Source organism: Pinus tabuliformis, chromosome 5_2 (assembly GCF_031772625.1).
Source record: "Pinus tabuliformis cultivar Carrire ecotype Pingquan chromosome 5_2, CPIR1, whole genome shotgun sequence".
NCBI lineage: Eukaryota > Viridiplantae > Streptophyta > Pinopsida > Pinales > Pinaceae > Pinus > Pinus tabuliformis.
This window is the reverse complement of record NC_142306.1, coordinates 110,173,354-110,192,157: the sequence shown is the minus strand read 5'-3', so window position 1 is coordinate 110,192,157 and position 18,804 is coordinate 110,173,354. Positions and strand designations below refer to the sequence as shown.

Below are 18,804 nucleotides of genomic sequence, written 5' to 3'. Positions count from 1 at the left end.
TTATGTATGCATAAAGATATAGTAAGTAATTTCCTTGGTGACTTTAAATGCTCTATTGCATAGTGAAAGTAAAAACAATACAACAATGTAACTCCATATTAGTTCTAAATCTATCAAGAGTTGAGAGGGATCAAGAACATGGAGTTGCAAACCTTTTTTTAGGAAGAAAAACTTAAGAGAGGTTTACACATCAATGGATGTGATCCCTTTCAGTGTTTAGTAGGTCTAGTTCAAATGTCATTAGTAGGTCTAGTTCAGATGGATCTATATAGGTTAAATTCATTTAAAATTCACCCTTTGTGTATGGTTACATACAAAATTAGCGGCTAGTGGGTGGGCTTTGTTGTCCCACATTTTATGGGTTTGGAGAATTGCATAATGATGTTTTACTTCATTTGTGATGATCATGTGAGTTATCTTAATTTAATTCATTCATTTATTTGGATATTGAAGATACTCACCATATCTTATGTCTTATGTTGTTCATGTGTCCTTTATGTGGGATGTGTGGGATTCTACTTTTTGAAAATCATTTATATTTAACTTCAACACATTTTTTCATACTAGTTTCTATGTTAGAAGGGTATAAGGTTCAATATTGACATAATAATACAAAAAATATATGTCATTGATAACTTTGAGGAGGGATAAGGTATCACAAACGTGCCTACAAGGTTTGAACCACTGGTTAGATGAGTAAACCCAACACTTACCAACTACCATGCTACTTGTGAATTATTTCAATTGATCTTACACTCTCGCATATATAACATTTAATGATAATTAATATTGAAGATATGATTAATAAAAGTCAAATCAATGATTTCAACATTATGTAAATAACATGTTTACATGATAAACTTTTGAATTTAAATATGTCATGAATAGAAGCTAAATCCATCTTTTGTAATTTCACACAAAAGTATTAAAACACTTTCTTATATTAATCAATACAATATAGGTTGTTTAGTAAAAGATTCCCATAAACATATAACACCTCAGAAATATAAACTTCCATTAATAGTCATAAAAGGAGTATGATAAGGATATTTCATTGCAATAAACTCTACTTGTATTATGAAAAAAGAATGGAGACAAGTACATGCTTTACATTTTTTCTCGGGCTCATAATAAAATCATCTTCAAATAATCACAAAAAATATGTAAATATTGAAAAATTGAATGACCACATTTCCTTTGAGACATATTCAGTGAGATTATTATAATTAATTGATTATTATTTTTTAAACTTTTACCTTCCTTCCTAATGAAAATTGAGCCTTAAACCTTCAAATAAGGATCAATCCAACATTCATCTTCATCAACTGCTTTGGCCCACCTTTGCTTGAAAATTTCCATTTCAATGTAGGAGCGTTTTCTAACCTACACAAAATTAGACAAACTCAACATTATATATTTCCATTACTCGCGTCATCCTCAACCTGATTGTAGGTTCTTATTATTAGAGCTTAAATGCAAAGCCAACCATTGATTTTGCACCCTCTAATGACTCAAATCTACAATCAGATTACAACAATGGAAATTACTCAAATGTGTCATGAAACAAAAATCTAGATACATACCTCCAATCTTGTATCACCTTGAACTCTAAAAGAAATCTGGATTAAGTACACATTCAAATAATTCAGCAATAATAAATATTTGATGATTGTGGGAGATTATCAATGTATTACTCGCTTGTCTCCATTAATACTTATCTCTAGTTTAACTCAAATATAGAACATTAATTCAATACCAACAGATTATGATTGTGATAATGAACTTACGACATTCATATTGTGTTTTCCTCCCAATGAAGGTATTCCCAAATGCAATATATATTCACTATCAATGATCCCAACTTTTTTGGTCCGATCACCCTATAAAATAAAACCTTTCAAACATATTAGATTTCAAGAACAATAATACAATGCTTATTTTTAAATCTATTTTATTTTGTGTACAATAAATTGTGGAAAAAATATTATTTTAATGAAAAATATATATTTATAGTTAAATAATTACTCTAAAATACCTGTGCACAATAACCAAGCTTCATATCCATACCCCAACCATGGACCAAGTCATTCTACACAAAACAGCAATATCAATGAGAAAATGTTATAGTCAAACCTATAATGTTCCATTTTGTACAACTTGCTAAAGGTTTACAATTTCAAAAATATGCTAATTTACATGTCCTTGTTGCGTAACTTGTTGAGGGTTTATATTTTGAAATAAGAGTCATCATACGTAACTTCTTAATAGTGTATAAAATGTGAAGAATAACTTGTTAGGTTAGTTAATATAACCACCACCAAGGCTTAAGTTTTACGGAGGATCGTGTTTATGTTCACACTTGTGGATGTGTGTTTGATATACATAATGTGGTTGAGGACAAGGGAAAGTCCTACGAAATTTTAGTGAAATAGTTATAGCCACTCAATACTACTCAGTAGAAAAAAGAAAAATAACCAAATCGAATGATACTTTGGATCTCTACATGTTAAATCTAAGCATGTTAACCTCATCATAAATACACTTCATTATACTATTAATGATGGTATTAAACGATTAAATTTTGATAAAACTCTGTTAACACTTACTAATTAATCATAAGTTCATACCCACAATTTAATAAAAGATTATAAAATGAACATAAATTCTTCATTTTTTATTTAATTTAAGTGGTTTATTAATTTCATTTTTTCCTTTTTAAGAAAAAGTTCATTTATATTATAAATTATGTTTCTTATGTTATACGACCCTTTGAAGAATAAAACTAGATAAGTAATGTACATCGCATTTATGTTCCTTTAAAAAAATAATCTTCAATGCTACTTGTTACATCATAAATTGTATAGGGTGTTCGAGGATTAGTTAATGATACTGTGCAGGAACACCCATGAGCTTTCTATGTTCTAGTTGTAGATATTGGGGCACTTTGTTTTACCCATGTTGTTTTGTGTTACCTTCATTACTTACCTTACCCTTGTTCAAACAAAGGAGAAGGTGGCATTGTCGCACGCTGACTTAGGTAGTATCATTTTCATGCTCTTTTGCTCACTTTTTCTTATAAGATTTATTAATAATATATTTTATTATTGGTGGGGTTTCTTCTGCACACATATATTCATTCATTTTACTGCATGCAATACTCCATGCTTGATCATTTAGTGCAGAAATCTCATATATCCTTACTTTGGGATCTTAACATTCTCATAATTATTTTGTCTTACGCATTTCATGGTCAGTCTATTTCTTTCTTAGTTGTGGTGTCCTCTAGCTTGGTTTTGTATTTCCTAGAAGTGCATTTAGATGCATGTCCCCTTTCATCATGTATTCATCACTTAACCTAGGCATCACTCATTATGTCATTACATTTACATTTTTCCTAGACAATTTTCATATGACACGCATATTCCATCATTTATCGACTCATAGAAGGTGCATGATGCATATCCACCCATTTTGGTATAGTTTTCCTTCTTAAATTAACTCTCATGTGTGAATATTGTTGACTATGTTGTCATTGATGTCAAGTTCAAGGGGATCTTGTTGCATATGTTGTCATTGTTGCAGTATTGAATGTACAGTGTCATGGCTTGATGAGTATAATTTCTACAAAAAATGTTCTAACCTAGGTCACAACTCCATGGACTCATCAAGCTAACAGTGTAATGGGCCATTGGAAGGCAAGTTTAAGAGTGATTACAGACTAAGTCACACACAACATGTGATGAGAACGTCATGAAGGGCCAACAATGTCAACGGACAAATCATTTATTGGACCATCGGACTATAGAAGCAGAGCTCTAGAGGGATTTCACCATAGGTTGAAATTGTGGAGTAGGTCAAGTACCGAGGAGGTGAAGCCTCCGGTCATCGCCCTCAATCATAAAGGACCATAGGCTAGCACCTGTGGGCTAAAAACTCATGAGGCCATCGAGTCATCGAGCTCAAACCAAGGAAATCAAAACTTTTAAAAACCTAGCATTCCATAATCCTGAGATGATGTGGATGCTAGGTGGCTTGGAAAATGTGGACACCGCATGGTAGGACCGCTGACATGACATCTTGAGGAGATGACATGTGGCACCCATTTTAGGCACTTTTGGAGGTGGTAGTTGACACATGGAAGGCCCCAAGACACATGGTAGTCCCAGGATACATGGAAGGTTTTGGTTTGTCGATGTAGGTGACATTGCAAACTACATGGAAGCAGAAGTGGCAGGTGACATGGCAAGGTGGGTCCCACATCAAGCTACAAGTCATTAGTATCAGAACTTTAGTCATAAAATTGCAAGCAATCTAGATTATGGCTAGTCAATCCTTCAATATCTAATAAGTCCTTGGCCACAACCCTAGGTCACGGAGGGCCAACAAGCTAAGCACTCATAGGCTAAGAGCCCACTGGGGATCATACCATCGAGCCCTAGGCTGCTTCTATAGCGTTAAACCAAACCGACAACTCAATATCCCAACACATGTGGCAGGACATGTGACACATCCACGTGGATGACACAATGGAGTATACATGGAAAACAAATGATGTAGCAACATATGGGAGTGACACATGGTAGGTGAATTTACTACTTTTGACAAGACAAATGAACTTTTGGCGAATGACACGTGAACAGTTAGAAATGTGGCAAGATCTTATTGCTAGCAGAAAATGGTGTATCAAACATGATGGCAGGTGATGTGGCAATGGATCCCACCTCAAGGAACTAGACCATTGGACCTCTGAATGCAGTTAACATTGGAAGGTGTTCCGAATACCTGATATCTGAGAAGCTTCAGAGCACGATCACAGCTCTCAATCCTGAATGTCCTAGCAGTAAGTTCCTAGGTGTTTATCAGTCTAGAGACTTTAGTCTCGAAACATTCCAAATCATGGTCAATAAGTTGATCCTCGAAGGGGCTTAAGCATGAGGTTATAGCCCCCAATCCTAAGTGCTAAGCATAAGCACCTTGGGGCTTATCAAACATCAATACTTAGGTCTCAGTTTATAATATATTTTTGTTTTGAAAAATCCACCACAATCTGATTCCTGATAAGCAATAAACACTTAGTCGGGCAAGCTATTGGTCATAGAACTTAGTCATGTGGAAGAGTAATGAAGATAAGATAAAGCACCTTGTTTGTTTAAGCCACTGGTTCTAGCACTCTGTCATATGCATCAACCAGTTTAGAAATCGAGTCCTGAGACCATAAATTTTTTGTTTTCAAGTGCTAACATTCAGTTAAAGGTTGGAATGATCAAAGTCTGAATTGGACAAGTCAGAGAGTTATGAATCTATAAATAAAACAAAATGAAGTGATAAGTAAGAGCTCCTCATGCAAATCCACATGTGTAAATTATGTGAATGCACAGAATGTCTAAGTAAGGAAGGAACAAAGAGAAAAAGGTGTGTTGCTATAGAGGATATGGATTTGAATGCCAAATCAAGCAGATCTAAGAGAGAGAAGATCGAGGTCTCTGATGCATAGGGTGTAACTGCGGTTTAGTTGAGATTTGAAGTTTTTGCATATTAGAGGAAGTGTAGATAAGAAGAACATGCATGCAAAACATTACAGATATGAGGTAGAGCGGGAAAGGAGGTGTTGTGCAGAGGCTGAGATATCATATTGGTTGAAAATTGTTGTTATATGAAAAAATAATTTAGATCTGAACTCTTGTGAAATTAATTGAGAAGTTTAAATATGAAATTGAATTATATTTAAGAATAAAGAGTATTGTAAGGGAATATTTTCATAAAATGTGCCATAGATCAGAGTTTGAGAATGTATGAAAGAGGATCTAAGTGGCTAAAGCAAGTTGGTGCTTGCAAATTAGGGGATCGGAGTCTTCTTCAGGTTGGTGCTTGTAAATATTAAGGGGTTGGTTCCTCTAGTAAGTTGGTGCATGTAAACAAATGCAAGTTAGTGCTTCCAACAAGTGGGTGCTTGCAAAGAAAAAATGGTTGGTGTCTACAATTCTAATGTAAACTAAAGTTGGTGCTTGCATTTACATTAGAACTAAAAGAATATTTGTGGTTTTCTCTCATATGGGTTTCCACGTAAACATCATATGTCAAGATTTATGTGATTGGTGCAACTTATGTGTTGTTGAGTGTGTTTGATTGGATAAATAATATATAAATCTATAAAATACTAATTGAACCCCCCTCTCAGTATTTTCCTAGTTTCCAACAAATATTGCCCAAGTGGTTTGGAATATTTAATTGTTGATTAATCACATCCAAACCTAAGGTTGAAGTGATACATTATTGACCTATTATATTGTTGGTTTTAAACCCTTAATCAAGGCCTTATTCCCTATGTTTTCCACCACTCCCGCCCCACTCCCAACCCCCTAAACCCCCCAACCCAGAAAATGAAAAATGATTTAAGGAATATGACTTGTTTTTCACAAGGAACACAACTTGAGGGTAGGGATCCCCTTTGCACACATGTTGAGGAAATACATAAAAATAAATAAAAAATAAAAATGATTTTCCTCGTGTTAAGTCAATTTGGTTATTTTATCCTTGTTCACACCCACATGTCACACTTAGATTGTCATTTAATTCATTTGGCACACATCTTGAGAAGTTCGTTAAGTCCACACCTAATTTGTGTGCCTACCTTTCATGACCACTTCCACTTCATTAAATCATATTTTTTACTATTGAAAGAGTGGTACGCTTCCCTTGGCTAACTACTGTTTGTAGGCATTGTATTGTAAAAAATGATTGTTTGACCTCTCTTGGAAAGCTCACTTGTTTAGGACCATTATTTTCATTCTAGAAATTAGTTACAACTACATAGCACAAATTCCTAGGGTGCACTTCTCTTTAACATGAGTTTGTTACTAATTAGAGATTCTCTCACATATCTTGTTCTTCCAATTCACATAGTATAAAACTTTGTGGCATTCTTTAGAGTCCTCAAGCCTAGAATAAATTTAATCCTCCTCAAAGGATTAGAGCAAATTCTATTAGCCCAAGTAAGTAGGTGGTAGTTTCTCCCTCTCTCATCCTTTTAATTTTTAATCTTTCAACTTGTTCCCTTATTGAACATTTAAAATTTTCTCTTTGGTACACCTTTAGTTGATATATGTTGTCTATCTTAGAGAATTTGTTGATTCCAGCCATAGTTTATCCTAAGAGATGCATTTCTAATTAAAATTAAGATACACTATAGTTATAACTTATTGTAAATTTCAATTTTCAATATCTATTTTAATTTTTGTGCAATCCAGCTTTGATTTCTAGCTAGTTTATTTGACCTAGGACCTCCATTTTAGACCATAAATTATATTAATCTCATATCATTGTGTGCTAAAAATTTTGACTCTAAATTTAGTTTATTTGACCTAGGACCTCCTTTTAGACCATAAATTATATTAATCTCATATCATTGTGTGCTGAAAATTCCGACTCTAAATTTCTGATTGCATTCTCAATAGCATTAATTGTTTTTCAAATTGAAAAATTATATTTCATTGCTTGTATTTTACTTAGAAAATCATATTTACACATCATAGATTAGGAAAAAAATTAACAGAATATTTTAGATTTTTTCTTTTTTTTTTTTTAATTTAATTTTTTTCCAATAAATAAATTATTCAAAAAATTAAATTCCCAAAACTATTTGAGATTTGACATTTGCATCATGGAACATTTTTCAACCTCTACTATTAAGGAGTTAATTTTGGAATTTTTGTTTAATGTTTAGCATTAGGAAATTATGCCTTTTGTATCATTTTCATTGTTGTGATTTATTTCCAAAATTTGGTTTTTGAAGCATTTTCTTCATATTTATATCATTTATTGCTCAACTCCTTAAATTCCACACATAAAATTGAAGCACTCTTTCAGTAAGACGCCACCAAGATTCAAATTTTAAATAAGTAACCGAAATTCACATATCATGACAAGTTTGGAACCATCACCTACAGATCAACTTGAGCATTGCTTCAATGATAATACAAACAAGCACTTTGGTCCAATCCAACCTCACTAATTAACCACAAGCCATTTTTCCATAGTCATCTACCTTAGGGATACCCTCATTGAGTTGGACAGTAACCAACCTAAGAGTGAGGTAGTGTTATTATGGCAGTAATGGGAAACCTTCCATACTTAAAGAAGAAAGCCTTTTGTACTTGGGACTATCACACATTTGCCACGCTAAATTGTGTTGTAACACTACCCTTTTTCTCTTTCTTAATTTTTAACCTCATGTCACCCTACTTAAGAAGGGAACACATTGACTAATTGTAATTCAAAAGGTGAATGGTCATGATTCATAGAGGGAACAAATTCCTTATGGGAATCAAAGGTATCAACTTTATGAAGTGTCTCCATTCCCCATTAATGGCTTCATGTATAACTACAAACCTTAATGAAGAATGGTTGGTATTCATGTCTTATTTTTTTATCCTCCAAAAGAGGAAAGGGTGAACCTCATTTTTGGAAAAACGATGTTTTCCATCTTGAAATCAATATTTCACTAATTGAGAATGATCTATGCATTACCATCTTTCAAAAAGGTTATTCACATGCTTGCCAACTTTTGGTTTAGATTTATGATTTTTTATTCCTTTTTGAAAAGTATGCGCTTGAATACAATTATCTTAGAGACACTTCATCTATTAACAAGGCCATTACCAAAAAATGGTATTCTCATAACCTAGAACCTAACTTATCTAAAATTGTTTTGCTATAAGATCATCTTGTCTGGAAGACCCTGGCTAATGTCAATCTTGACACATATTTTAGTATATGTTTAGAAACTCCACTAAACCTATTGTATTTTTATAATAAAATTAACTTTGTGAAAAACATAATGTGAATTTAATCCTTATGAGCCACCTAATTTGTTAATATGATATCTCTAAATATAACCTAGATACTTCCATTTAAAAAGAAACAAGTTCTATATACAATATACAAATTATGGCCAACTGGTTTGGAGAATTACCCATCTTCACTATCATACGACGAGTGTTCCCTTTAATTGTACCATAGCACTCTTTTACATTTTTTTGTTAACTACGAGAATCAATAATTCACTAAAGCGATCTAGACTAGGCTTATGATCAAACCTATTAGCTATCATTATAACCTAAGAGCATATCCAAGAGTTTGCAAGCTAGATATATTAATAACTTGTAACTTAGCAAGGTTTGAAGCATCCTAAGCTACATAGGAGTAGAAAAGGGTGTCGACCCTTCTAACCTTATCACAATAGGCCAAGACTCTTCACTGTTGGATTAATGTTCCTATTAATTTAGAAGTATAAAAAATAATACATAAATTAAAAATAGGTACCAACAATGTATTATGAAATGAAGGTTAATATTAATCGTCGTACATGATTATTAGGATTGTGAAAAAAAATGGGGGGAATGATTTAAGAGCTCTCTGTATCTGTATAGGGATTTTGTCCTAGCTGCACCACTGACTAAGCATAGATTCCATGGTCAATCCCTATGATCCACCCTAGCAAGTCGCATATTTATAATAGACTTCTTAACCTTTCGTCTGCTCCATCTCTAAATCCTAACTTAGATTTTGGACACCACCATATTATTCTCCACTGCATTTCAATGTGCATCGGTGCTCCACATCAAGCAGGTACAACGAAGTTAGCTTCTCGAACAGGAATATCAGCTTCAAATTCCTCTCCAACTCATCCAAAATTGAAATCTACAAGGCCCATCTAGGAGGCCTCTCTGTTGTCCCTCATTCTAACTCATGGTAAACTTTGGGACTCACCATGTATAATTCACTCCCATCCAAAACTACACAAATTCATTTTCCCCTAAAAAGGATATTGGAAATACCCTGGATAAATTTCATTTTCAGCTTGTAATTAAATATGTTTCAACTCGTGTAGACATAAACTTTCATAGAGTATTTCCGACATAAATCACATTGGTCACAAAAGAATACACTCGCACATAGCCACCCGATTATGAATAGTTCCCTCCCAATGTAAGACTTTCTTTGAAATTGACCACATCACTCATAGCCCATTACCTAGAATCCAATAGTCGACCAATAATAGGATGTAGAAAATGGTGACTAATAAACTTAGGCAAGAGAAGTAATGCTAATAGATCCTTAAGAAAAATATAAAATAAACATATATATTATTCAAGAGATTTAACATGGAAACCTTTAACCAATAAAATAATAAATATAAATTCACACAATTTTCTCATTGTATTAACATAACAATCCATAATAGGAATATTAGTTTACAATAAATTGAAACTCTGGCAAAAGAAACATAAAAAATGGTCTATTTTTTTCAATAGCTTCACCCTCAAACCCTTGGATGGTGGGGCAACTAGACCCCCATGTTTTCCCATATCTCCCTAATTATAGTGTGACACAATTTACCTACAAAAAACAACACATATTCAACATAGGATACCTCACAAAAAAATCCATCTAGTGGGTAAGAGCCAAGAAAGAACACCACCTAATCATGAAGGAACTTGTAGAACCCTTCATCTCACCCTAGAGATAGGATCCCTTGTCATCACAATCAAGAAGAAACTAAGTTGTATAGGTGCTCCCATAAGAGAATTTGTAGTCCTTGATGCAAAAATACCCCAAGGTTGATGGTTCCTCACTTGGACACAAAGAAAATAATGGAAACAAATCCAATATCTCCATTAAATAAAACATTAAATCATAATAATAATAATAATAATAACAAAATCTAGGGACAATGAAAAGAAACATTTATCCCCACATGCCCCTTCATATTAATCATGCCCTTTAATTTCCTACTAAACATTCATGAAAAAGATGGGTTCAAGCCAAAAAATGGTTGGACACCAAACATATTCCATTTAGGAGAGGAAGAGGAAAGCATAGCAAAGCTAGAAGTTGAGGAGTTGCAATACCCCGTAATTTTATTCTCAAAACATCATGATGAATGAGAATAATTTTCCAAGAATGAAAAGACTAAATTGCCTTCCAACCAAAAAATTGCATGATCTGAAGTCAGCATGGGAATTGATTAGATCTTATCCATGTAACATAGGAATTGACATAAACTTGTGGAGAGAGAAGAATCAATTCCTGGACATCTCTCATTGATCCATAAAAAGGCTATGGGATCTCCCTAATGTTATGAACCCATTTTGTTATTTTTACCTATTATTTGAATGGGTAAACCTATAGAATTTTTACTAATACAACTTAACCATTTCATTTAAAAAATATTAATCAATGCATGTTTGAATTTATAATGCACCATGTGCTATTGCATTTTCCCAAGAATGGAGGCGATGCACCATGGAGTAGTTTGAATCAACGCATGCCTCCTTCAGTTATCATTTAGAACCATTCCCTCTTCAAAATAGATGGAAGTCAAATTTTCTATGGTGATGAATTATCTTTCTCCTACTAGGAAATTTGTAGTGCATCCTCCATAAAGGAAGAGAGGTTCCACACAATTACCAATATAAGTGTATGTTTGTTGATGATTGATCCTCTATTAACCACTTTCACATATGGCATTTGGATTTTCATTCCTAACATAGTACATTTTGTTATCTCATTCTAGTCATGTGCAAGTGTGCAAGCATTGTGAAGAATTGTCGTTAAATTTAGCTAAATTTATGTCTTTCCTTCTTTATTAGAGACATGGCAGTCAATGATGGGAGGATTAAAATAAGCATTTTCCTTTATTTACAATAATCCAACCATAAATCCCCATGACAATGAAATTTTTTTTGCTAGGGTTTATTGAATCCAAACCACTCTTCCTTTTACTAATCAATGAATGGTCACCTCGGTCGAGGGTTCCAACCCCCTCCTTCAAAAACATTCTATTATAGAATACCTTAGGAGATATAGGCAAGAATGCTCCTCGGATAGGCTCATGTGAAATATATTTTGCAAAATCTCATAGATTGATTATATCTCTACAAACTAGGGATCACCAATTGGACCCACTGACTACTGCCCTTGAAATGGATTTCAATGTTAGTGACTAGCTGATATCTGACTCGTAGTGCTATAACAATGCCATGGAAACTAGGGAAATGTATTCCTCAAATGGAGGTAAGGCCAAAATATGTAATTAACATTGACTGAATAAATAACTACATTTAGTTCATGATAAAACATGAAATCATAGGTAAATTCTTGGATTTGTGGCCCTTGGAGGGAACTGTTTAAGCTAGGAGCATAAGGTTTCTTCACTACCTTTTTGAATTGTAAGAAGATCGGGAAAAAATATTTGAATCACCCCTACTTTTTCAGATTGGTTGGTTTATAATTCAAATATTAGAAAGAGAAATTCAATCCTAACAAAGAAGACTTCATGCATGCCCTGGTATAAATCATATTATACTCTCCCCCTCTTGAGTATTGGGATCCAGAAATTTTAGTAGGGATAGGCAATGATATAGGCTCTTTTGTAAATTTTGTGGAAGAAACTAAGCAAAGTCAATATAGTGCTTTCGCAGATAAATTTGTTTATATGAATGTCTCAATCCCCCTCCCAACAACCATTTAACTATCCTATAGGGAATATGACTAGATCCAAATGTTAGACTATGAGTACATTCCCTTTCAATATAATAAGGCCATAAAAAGAGTCATATTTTTAGGTGTTGTCCTCTCAAAAATACACCAAAACTTGTTTATTCCTAGGAGATAAGGATGTTGAAGGTTTTACGAAGATAACATCTCAATTTTTCCCCAATAAAAGGTAGGAAAATCCCCATCAAAAATAGTTATGTGACTCTAAATTCTCAGCTAAATGAAAAGAAACTAGAGGGTCAACCCTCTAAGAAGAATCCTTCTACTAAAGCGGTGATGATATCTCACCATATAGATGATTCAGAGGAAAACAAGAGAAATAAAGTTAACCCTCAACCTATGGCAATGGAAGAGCAAAACATGGAGTCCCTAATGGAAGATGATGATCAAGAGGAATTAGAAACGGGTGATGTGGACTTGGATGATATCAAAATAGGAGAACATATCCAAAAGATTCACCATGTTTTTCATTGCAAAGAAAAAAACCCTTATGGAGAATTGGGTAACTTCTTGTCAAGTCACGGGACTTGGAATCACCTTCAATAATGCAAAGGAAACCAAAAAGACTACAAAGGAAAATAAACAAAGAGGAATAAAAACCAAGGCAGTACTAATACAAAGAAATTAGAGATCTTTTGGTCAATAAGGGAAAAATTCCCTTAGCATGGATTCATTCTTCCCCACCCCTCATCATTTTTAACATAAGTTATCTCCTAGAACATCAAAGGAATAAATGCTAAGGGTATGCAATGACTCTTACATAGTAAAATCATTTTAGAATCTCTTGATATAATAATGATACTAGAGACCAAAATCCCAATGGATTTTCTAACAACCAAGTTGTAGGAAATTTTGGAGGGACAATCAAATGACAGCTCTAGATTCAAGAGGAATGGAAGGGGATTAGCCATGTTTTGGAATCCCAACATTTTTCTACTAGAAAAATTCTCCTCTTCTAAACATAGCCTAACTACTTATTTCAAACCCATAGGTTCATCAAAAGGAGGATTTATCCCAAATGTCTATGGGCCTCAGTGAATGATAGAAGAATGGATTTTCATTAAAATCTCTAACACTTACAACAAATCATTCAGCCAGATAATTAGATCCTAGGAGGAATCTTTAATTTGATCTCCTTCGTCTTAGAATAAAATGTGGAATGTGACATCCAAAAGATAATAGTAATGCATTTCGGTATTTCATCTAGAATCATAACTTTATAGATCTTCTTGAATGCTTCAGTCCTATAGTTATAGACTTATTACCAGTTATGTTTATCGTTATTTAGAGAATAAGAAGTATAAATACTCTCAAGTATATATAGCTTGGCTTGACAGACTTAGAATTTTGTGTTTGTGGATGACATATTTTGCACTTAGGTGGCCAACAGACCTGGTTTCCCACTGGGCAGGTTGAGGCCACATAACTCTCAAACATATGGATGTAACCTACTTTACTTCCAAAAATTAATAGAAAGGTGCCACCAAGCTTACAAAAAAAAAAACATCTTATATACCTTCAAACTATTAACACTATTTTTACATGGAACAACAAGAGGGAAGGATCTCATCAAATTGTTGGGTATGTGTTATATTTTTCCCACGACTACTTCTAAGCGCAGTAGGGGGATCATAGAGACCCCCTTACCAAGGGGTTTGCAAGTGGACAGTAGCCCCCCTACATGGGGTTTAGGGTAGTGCCTCAGGAAAAAAAAATTAGGTGGACCCAATAATAGTTGGGCGGATCTACCATTGGTTTTGTGCATGGTTTTCGCACATGGGTTTTTGGGCTTGATGATTTTTCCATGGTATTTTATAGATTCAGTCCAAGGAACTGCCATTATGTTCTAATCCAGTGTTAATGGATTGGGGTTTATGAATGTGCTTCAGCGTGTATATAATGTATGGTAATGTTGAAATGAATATAATGAAAAATAAATCTAGTTTTCCCAGTTTTGGGTTCCAAAATAAAATCTCTATGTATATTTTTTATGTTATCGCCATTGTATATTTTATTTTTTTAAGAATTCATTAGCAGATAATTTTTGTACAGGGTTAAAACCTACATTCGGTATCATAGTTGTTTTGGCTTTAAGGGTACACCTTTGCAGCTAAGATGTTTGTTGCTCGAGCTTGTGGTAGAACTTATTATAGTGGGAGATCTATGGGATCAATTCTTGCGGTGAAATGAGATGGAAAACAGTGGAAATATAAAGATCGAGAAATTCAATGGAAAGCATTTTGAGTTGTGGAAGCTCAAGATGGAAGATTTGTTGGGGGACAAAGATCAGTGGATTGATGCAGATCCAGGTACGACTCCAACAAGAATGTCGAAAAAATACTAGGCAAAGTTAGATCGAAAGGTGAAGAGCACAATAAGATTGTCTCTCTCAAATTTAGTATTGTTGAATGTATCAAGGGAAGCTACAACAAAGGATTTGTGGGACAAGTTAGGGACTTTGTATCAATCTAAGTGTTTGGTGAACACACTGTTCCTATGGGAAAAGTTATATAACCTGAGGATGAAGGATGGAGACTTGGTGACAAAGCATTTAAATGCCTTCAATACTATGGTAAGTTATTTGTTATTTGTTGATATTGAAATTCTAGACGAAGATGAGTGCATTAGTTTTTTTGTGTTCTCTACCAGACTTGTGAGATAGTTTAGTTGTTGCTATAGGTAGCAATACAACTACCTTGAAGTTTGATGAAATAATCTCATCCTTGTTGTTGGAGGAGATGAGACAGAAAAATATGGAGAGACCGAATGGAGATGCTTTGTTTGTAAGAGGATGGTCCCAAAACATAAACAAAAATAAGTCCTCAAATGGGAGATCTAAATCTCCAAGAAAATCTGTAAAGGTATGTTGGAAATGCAGAAAAGAAGAGCACTACAAAAAGGATTGTAGATCTAAAACTCTTGATAAAGGTAAGGGATCTAACAATGCTCCTTCTGCAGAGGTGAAATATACCTCAGATGAAGGTGGGGATGTGTACTTAGGTTCTTCTTTAAGTAGACACATAGATCACGAGGCATGGTTGATTGACTCAGGCGTTAAGAGGGCAAAGCAATATTAAATATTGTGCACAGTGATGTGTTATGTTATGAATATAATTCATAACAATTGAATAAATAAAATAAATATAAATATTAAATAATTAAATATTAATTAGGTTAAATAGTCATTAATTAAGTGAACTTGATGTCTAAAAGACATGCCCATTCACGAAAGGTCACCTGCTGAGGTAGAAAAGCAAGGCCTCATTGTAACATCTTATATCATCTCATACATTTTTATATATATTAATAAAATATTATTTAAATACTTCATGTATTTTTATATTAAAGTCTACAAGCTATCATTCTTCGTGCATCAACATAAGTTTTTATGCTACATTGGACCTATGTCAGTTCCATCACTGGATAAATATGTGTACTATGTCTCGTTTATAGATGAATTCTTGAGGAATACATGGATATATTTCCTTAGGAAGAAATATGAATTCTTTGACAGGTTTAAATAATTTAAGGCTCTGGTGGAAAATCAGACAGAGAAGAAGATTAAGGTGTTGATGAAAAATACCGATGGAGAGTTCTGCAAGAAGGAATCCAAAGAGTTATATAAGAAGTGCGGTATAGCATAACAAAATTATACTCCATACACACCTCAGAAAAATGGAGTTGCAAAAAGAATTAACAAGACGTTGATGGAAAAGGCAAGAAGCATGCTTAGTGGTGTTGGATTAGGGCAGGAATTCTAAGAAGAGGCAGTGGATACTGCATGTTACTTGTTTAACATGTCACCTTCATCAGCATTAGAGGATAGGACTCCACATCAGGTATGAACTAGTAAGAAACCCTCTCTCTCACATCTGAGGGTATTTGGATGTGATGCATATGTACATGTTCCAAAGGAGAAAAGAACCAAGTTGGATAGTAAATCTGAAATGTGTATCTTTATTGGGTATAAGGATGGTTTAAAAGGTTACAAGCTTTGGAACCCATAAACAAGGAAGGGTGTGTAAAGTTGAGATGTGATGTTTAGAGAAGTGAGAGATGTTATTAAACATGAAATCCTACCAAAGTAAAAGGAACCAAAGAAGATAAAGTTTAAATTGAAGGAGAAAGAATCAAACTCTAGAGAAGAACATGAACCAGAAGAGGAGGAACCACACACTTTGATTTTGAGGAGATCAATTCAAGAGAGAAGGCAACCAAAGAGCTATAGTACATCTTCTTTTTGTTCAATTTTTTCTTTATTTAATACTAATGATGATCCCATAACTATTAGGATGGAAAACCCTAGAAAAGGGCCATGATAGAAGAAATGGAAGCCTTGGACAAAAATAAGGCTTGGGATCTAGTGGAGTTATTGGCAGGAAGGAAAACCATTGGCAAAATATGGGTGTTTAAGAAGAAGATGAATGCAAAATGGAAGGCGGAGAAATAAAAAGCTCAATTGGTAGAAAAAGGTTATTCCCAGGTATTGGGAATTGATTTTGGTGATATTCTTTCTCTTGTTTCCAAGTTATCTTATATTAGATTAATTTTATCTGTTGTTGTTGCTTTTGATTTGAAGTAGAACAAATGGATGTGAAGATGGCATTCCTTATGGGGATTTGGAAGAAGAGATCTACATGAAGCAACCAAAAGGATTTGTAGTGAAGGGTAAGAAAGAACTAGTATACAAGTTAAAAAAGTATTTATATGGGTTAAAGTAGTCACCAAGGATGTGGTATCAAAAATTTGATACATATATACAGGGACTTGGCTTCACAACGAAAAAAGAAGATAACTATGTGTATTTTTAATTTATTGGTGACCGTGCTACTTATTTGGTCTTGTATGTGGATGATATGTTGTTGATTGGAAATGACAATGAAATTATCTAGGATTTGAAGACCCAATTGTCCTATAAATTCTACATGAAGGATCTTGGTGTTGCAAACTATATTTTAGGCATGGAAATTAAGTGAGATCATGCAAAGAGGAAGCTTTGGTTAAACCAAAGGAAGTGTATCAAGACAATATTACAGAGGTTAAATATGCAGGATAACAAACTGGTGAAGGTTCCTATTCTTGTTGCTACAAATTTATTTGTTTAACAGTGCCCCAAGACACAGGAAGAGGAAGAGGACATATCCCATGTCCCATATGTGAGTAAAAGTAGTAGCCTGATGTATGCAATAGTCTGTACCAAACTAGACCTTGCATATGCAGTGGGAGTATTGAGAAAGTTTATGTCAAAACTAGGGAAGGAGCATTGGACAACAGTAAAGCGGGTTTTTAGGTATTTGTGTGGCACTAGTGATTATGGTTTGTGCTACCAAATAAGACCAGGATTGGAAAAAGTGTTGGACATATGTGGACTTTTGATATAGATTGGGTTGGATATTTGGATCATAGAAGATCTACAAGTAAGTATGTGTTTAACCTATTTGGAGGAGAAATCAGTTGGATGAGAAAGAGTCAATCTATAATGAAACTTTCAACTACAGAGTTTGAATACATGGTAGCTACCAATGCAAGCAAGGAAGAAGTTTGGTTACAGATATTTTGTTCAAGTATGGGCTTGGTACAACGAGCTATAAGAATAGATTGTGACAAACAACGTGCACTTTTCTTGGCAAAGAACCCTGCTTATCATTGGAAGGCAAAGGATATTGATGTGCAGTATCACTCTATGAGGGATATGGTTGAATTAAAAAATGTGTTGTTGGTAAAGGTGGACACTTTTAGGAATGTTTCAAATGCACTGACAAAGTCTGTGAGCACTAAGAATTTTTCTTGGTGTAGAGAAGTAATGGGCATTACAGCCTTGGACCAATGACTATGCACTCTTGCGCTCCCATATGTGGAAATAAAACAACAAGTGGGAGAATGATGGGTATTTGTTATATTATTTCCATGATGAATTCCAAGGATGGTGAGCAGACCCAAGGATGGTTTTATGCATGGTTTTTGCGCATGGTTTTTTAGGCATGATGGTTTTTCCCATGGTATTTTGTAGATTCAGTCAAGGTAACTATGGTTATGTTATAATCCATGGTTAAAGGATTGGAGTTTATGAATGCTTTTACATGTATATAATGTATTGTAACATTGAAAGGAATATAAGGAAAAATCAATCTGGTTTTCTCGGTTTTGGGTTCCATTAGAAAATCTTTGTGTATATTTTTTATGTTCTCACCATTATATATATATTTTTGTTTTTAAAAATTCGTTTGTAGATAATTTATGTACAAG

At 34.0% G+C, this 18,804-nt stretch overlaps 1 protein-coding gene across 1 annotated transcript in view; it reads right to left on the bottom strand.

Moving 5' to 3' along the window:
• Positions 1 to 1,049: 1,049 nt before the first annotated feature.
• LOC149157747 (uncharacterized) overlaps positions 1,050 to 18,804 on the bottom strand; it is a 100,068-nt gene continuing 82,313 nt past the window's right edge. Inside the window, exons 11-14 of the mRNA XM_089437656.1 lie at positions 2,036 to 2,089; positions 1,788 to 1,880; positions 1,584 to 1,619; positions 1,050 to 1,383 (exon numbers count right to left, since the gene is read on the bottom strand). Coding sequence (XP_089293782.1) covers positions 1,282 to 1,383; positions 1,584 to 1,619; positions 1,788 to 1,880; positions 2,036 to 2,089 — 285 coding nt within the window. The 3' untranslated portion in view covers positions 1,050 to 1,281. The remainder of the gene's footprint in view (positions 1,384 to 1,583; positions 1,620 to 1,787; positions 1,881 to 2,035; positions 2,090 to 18,804) is intronic.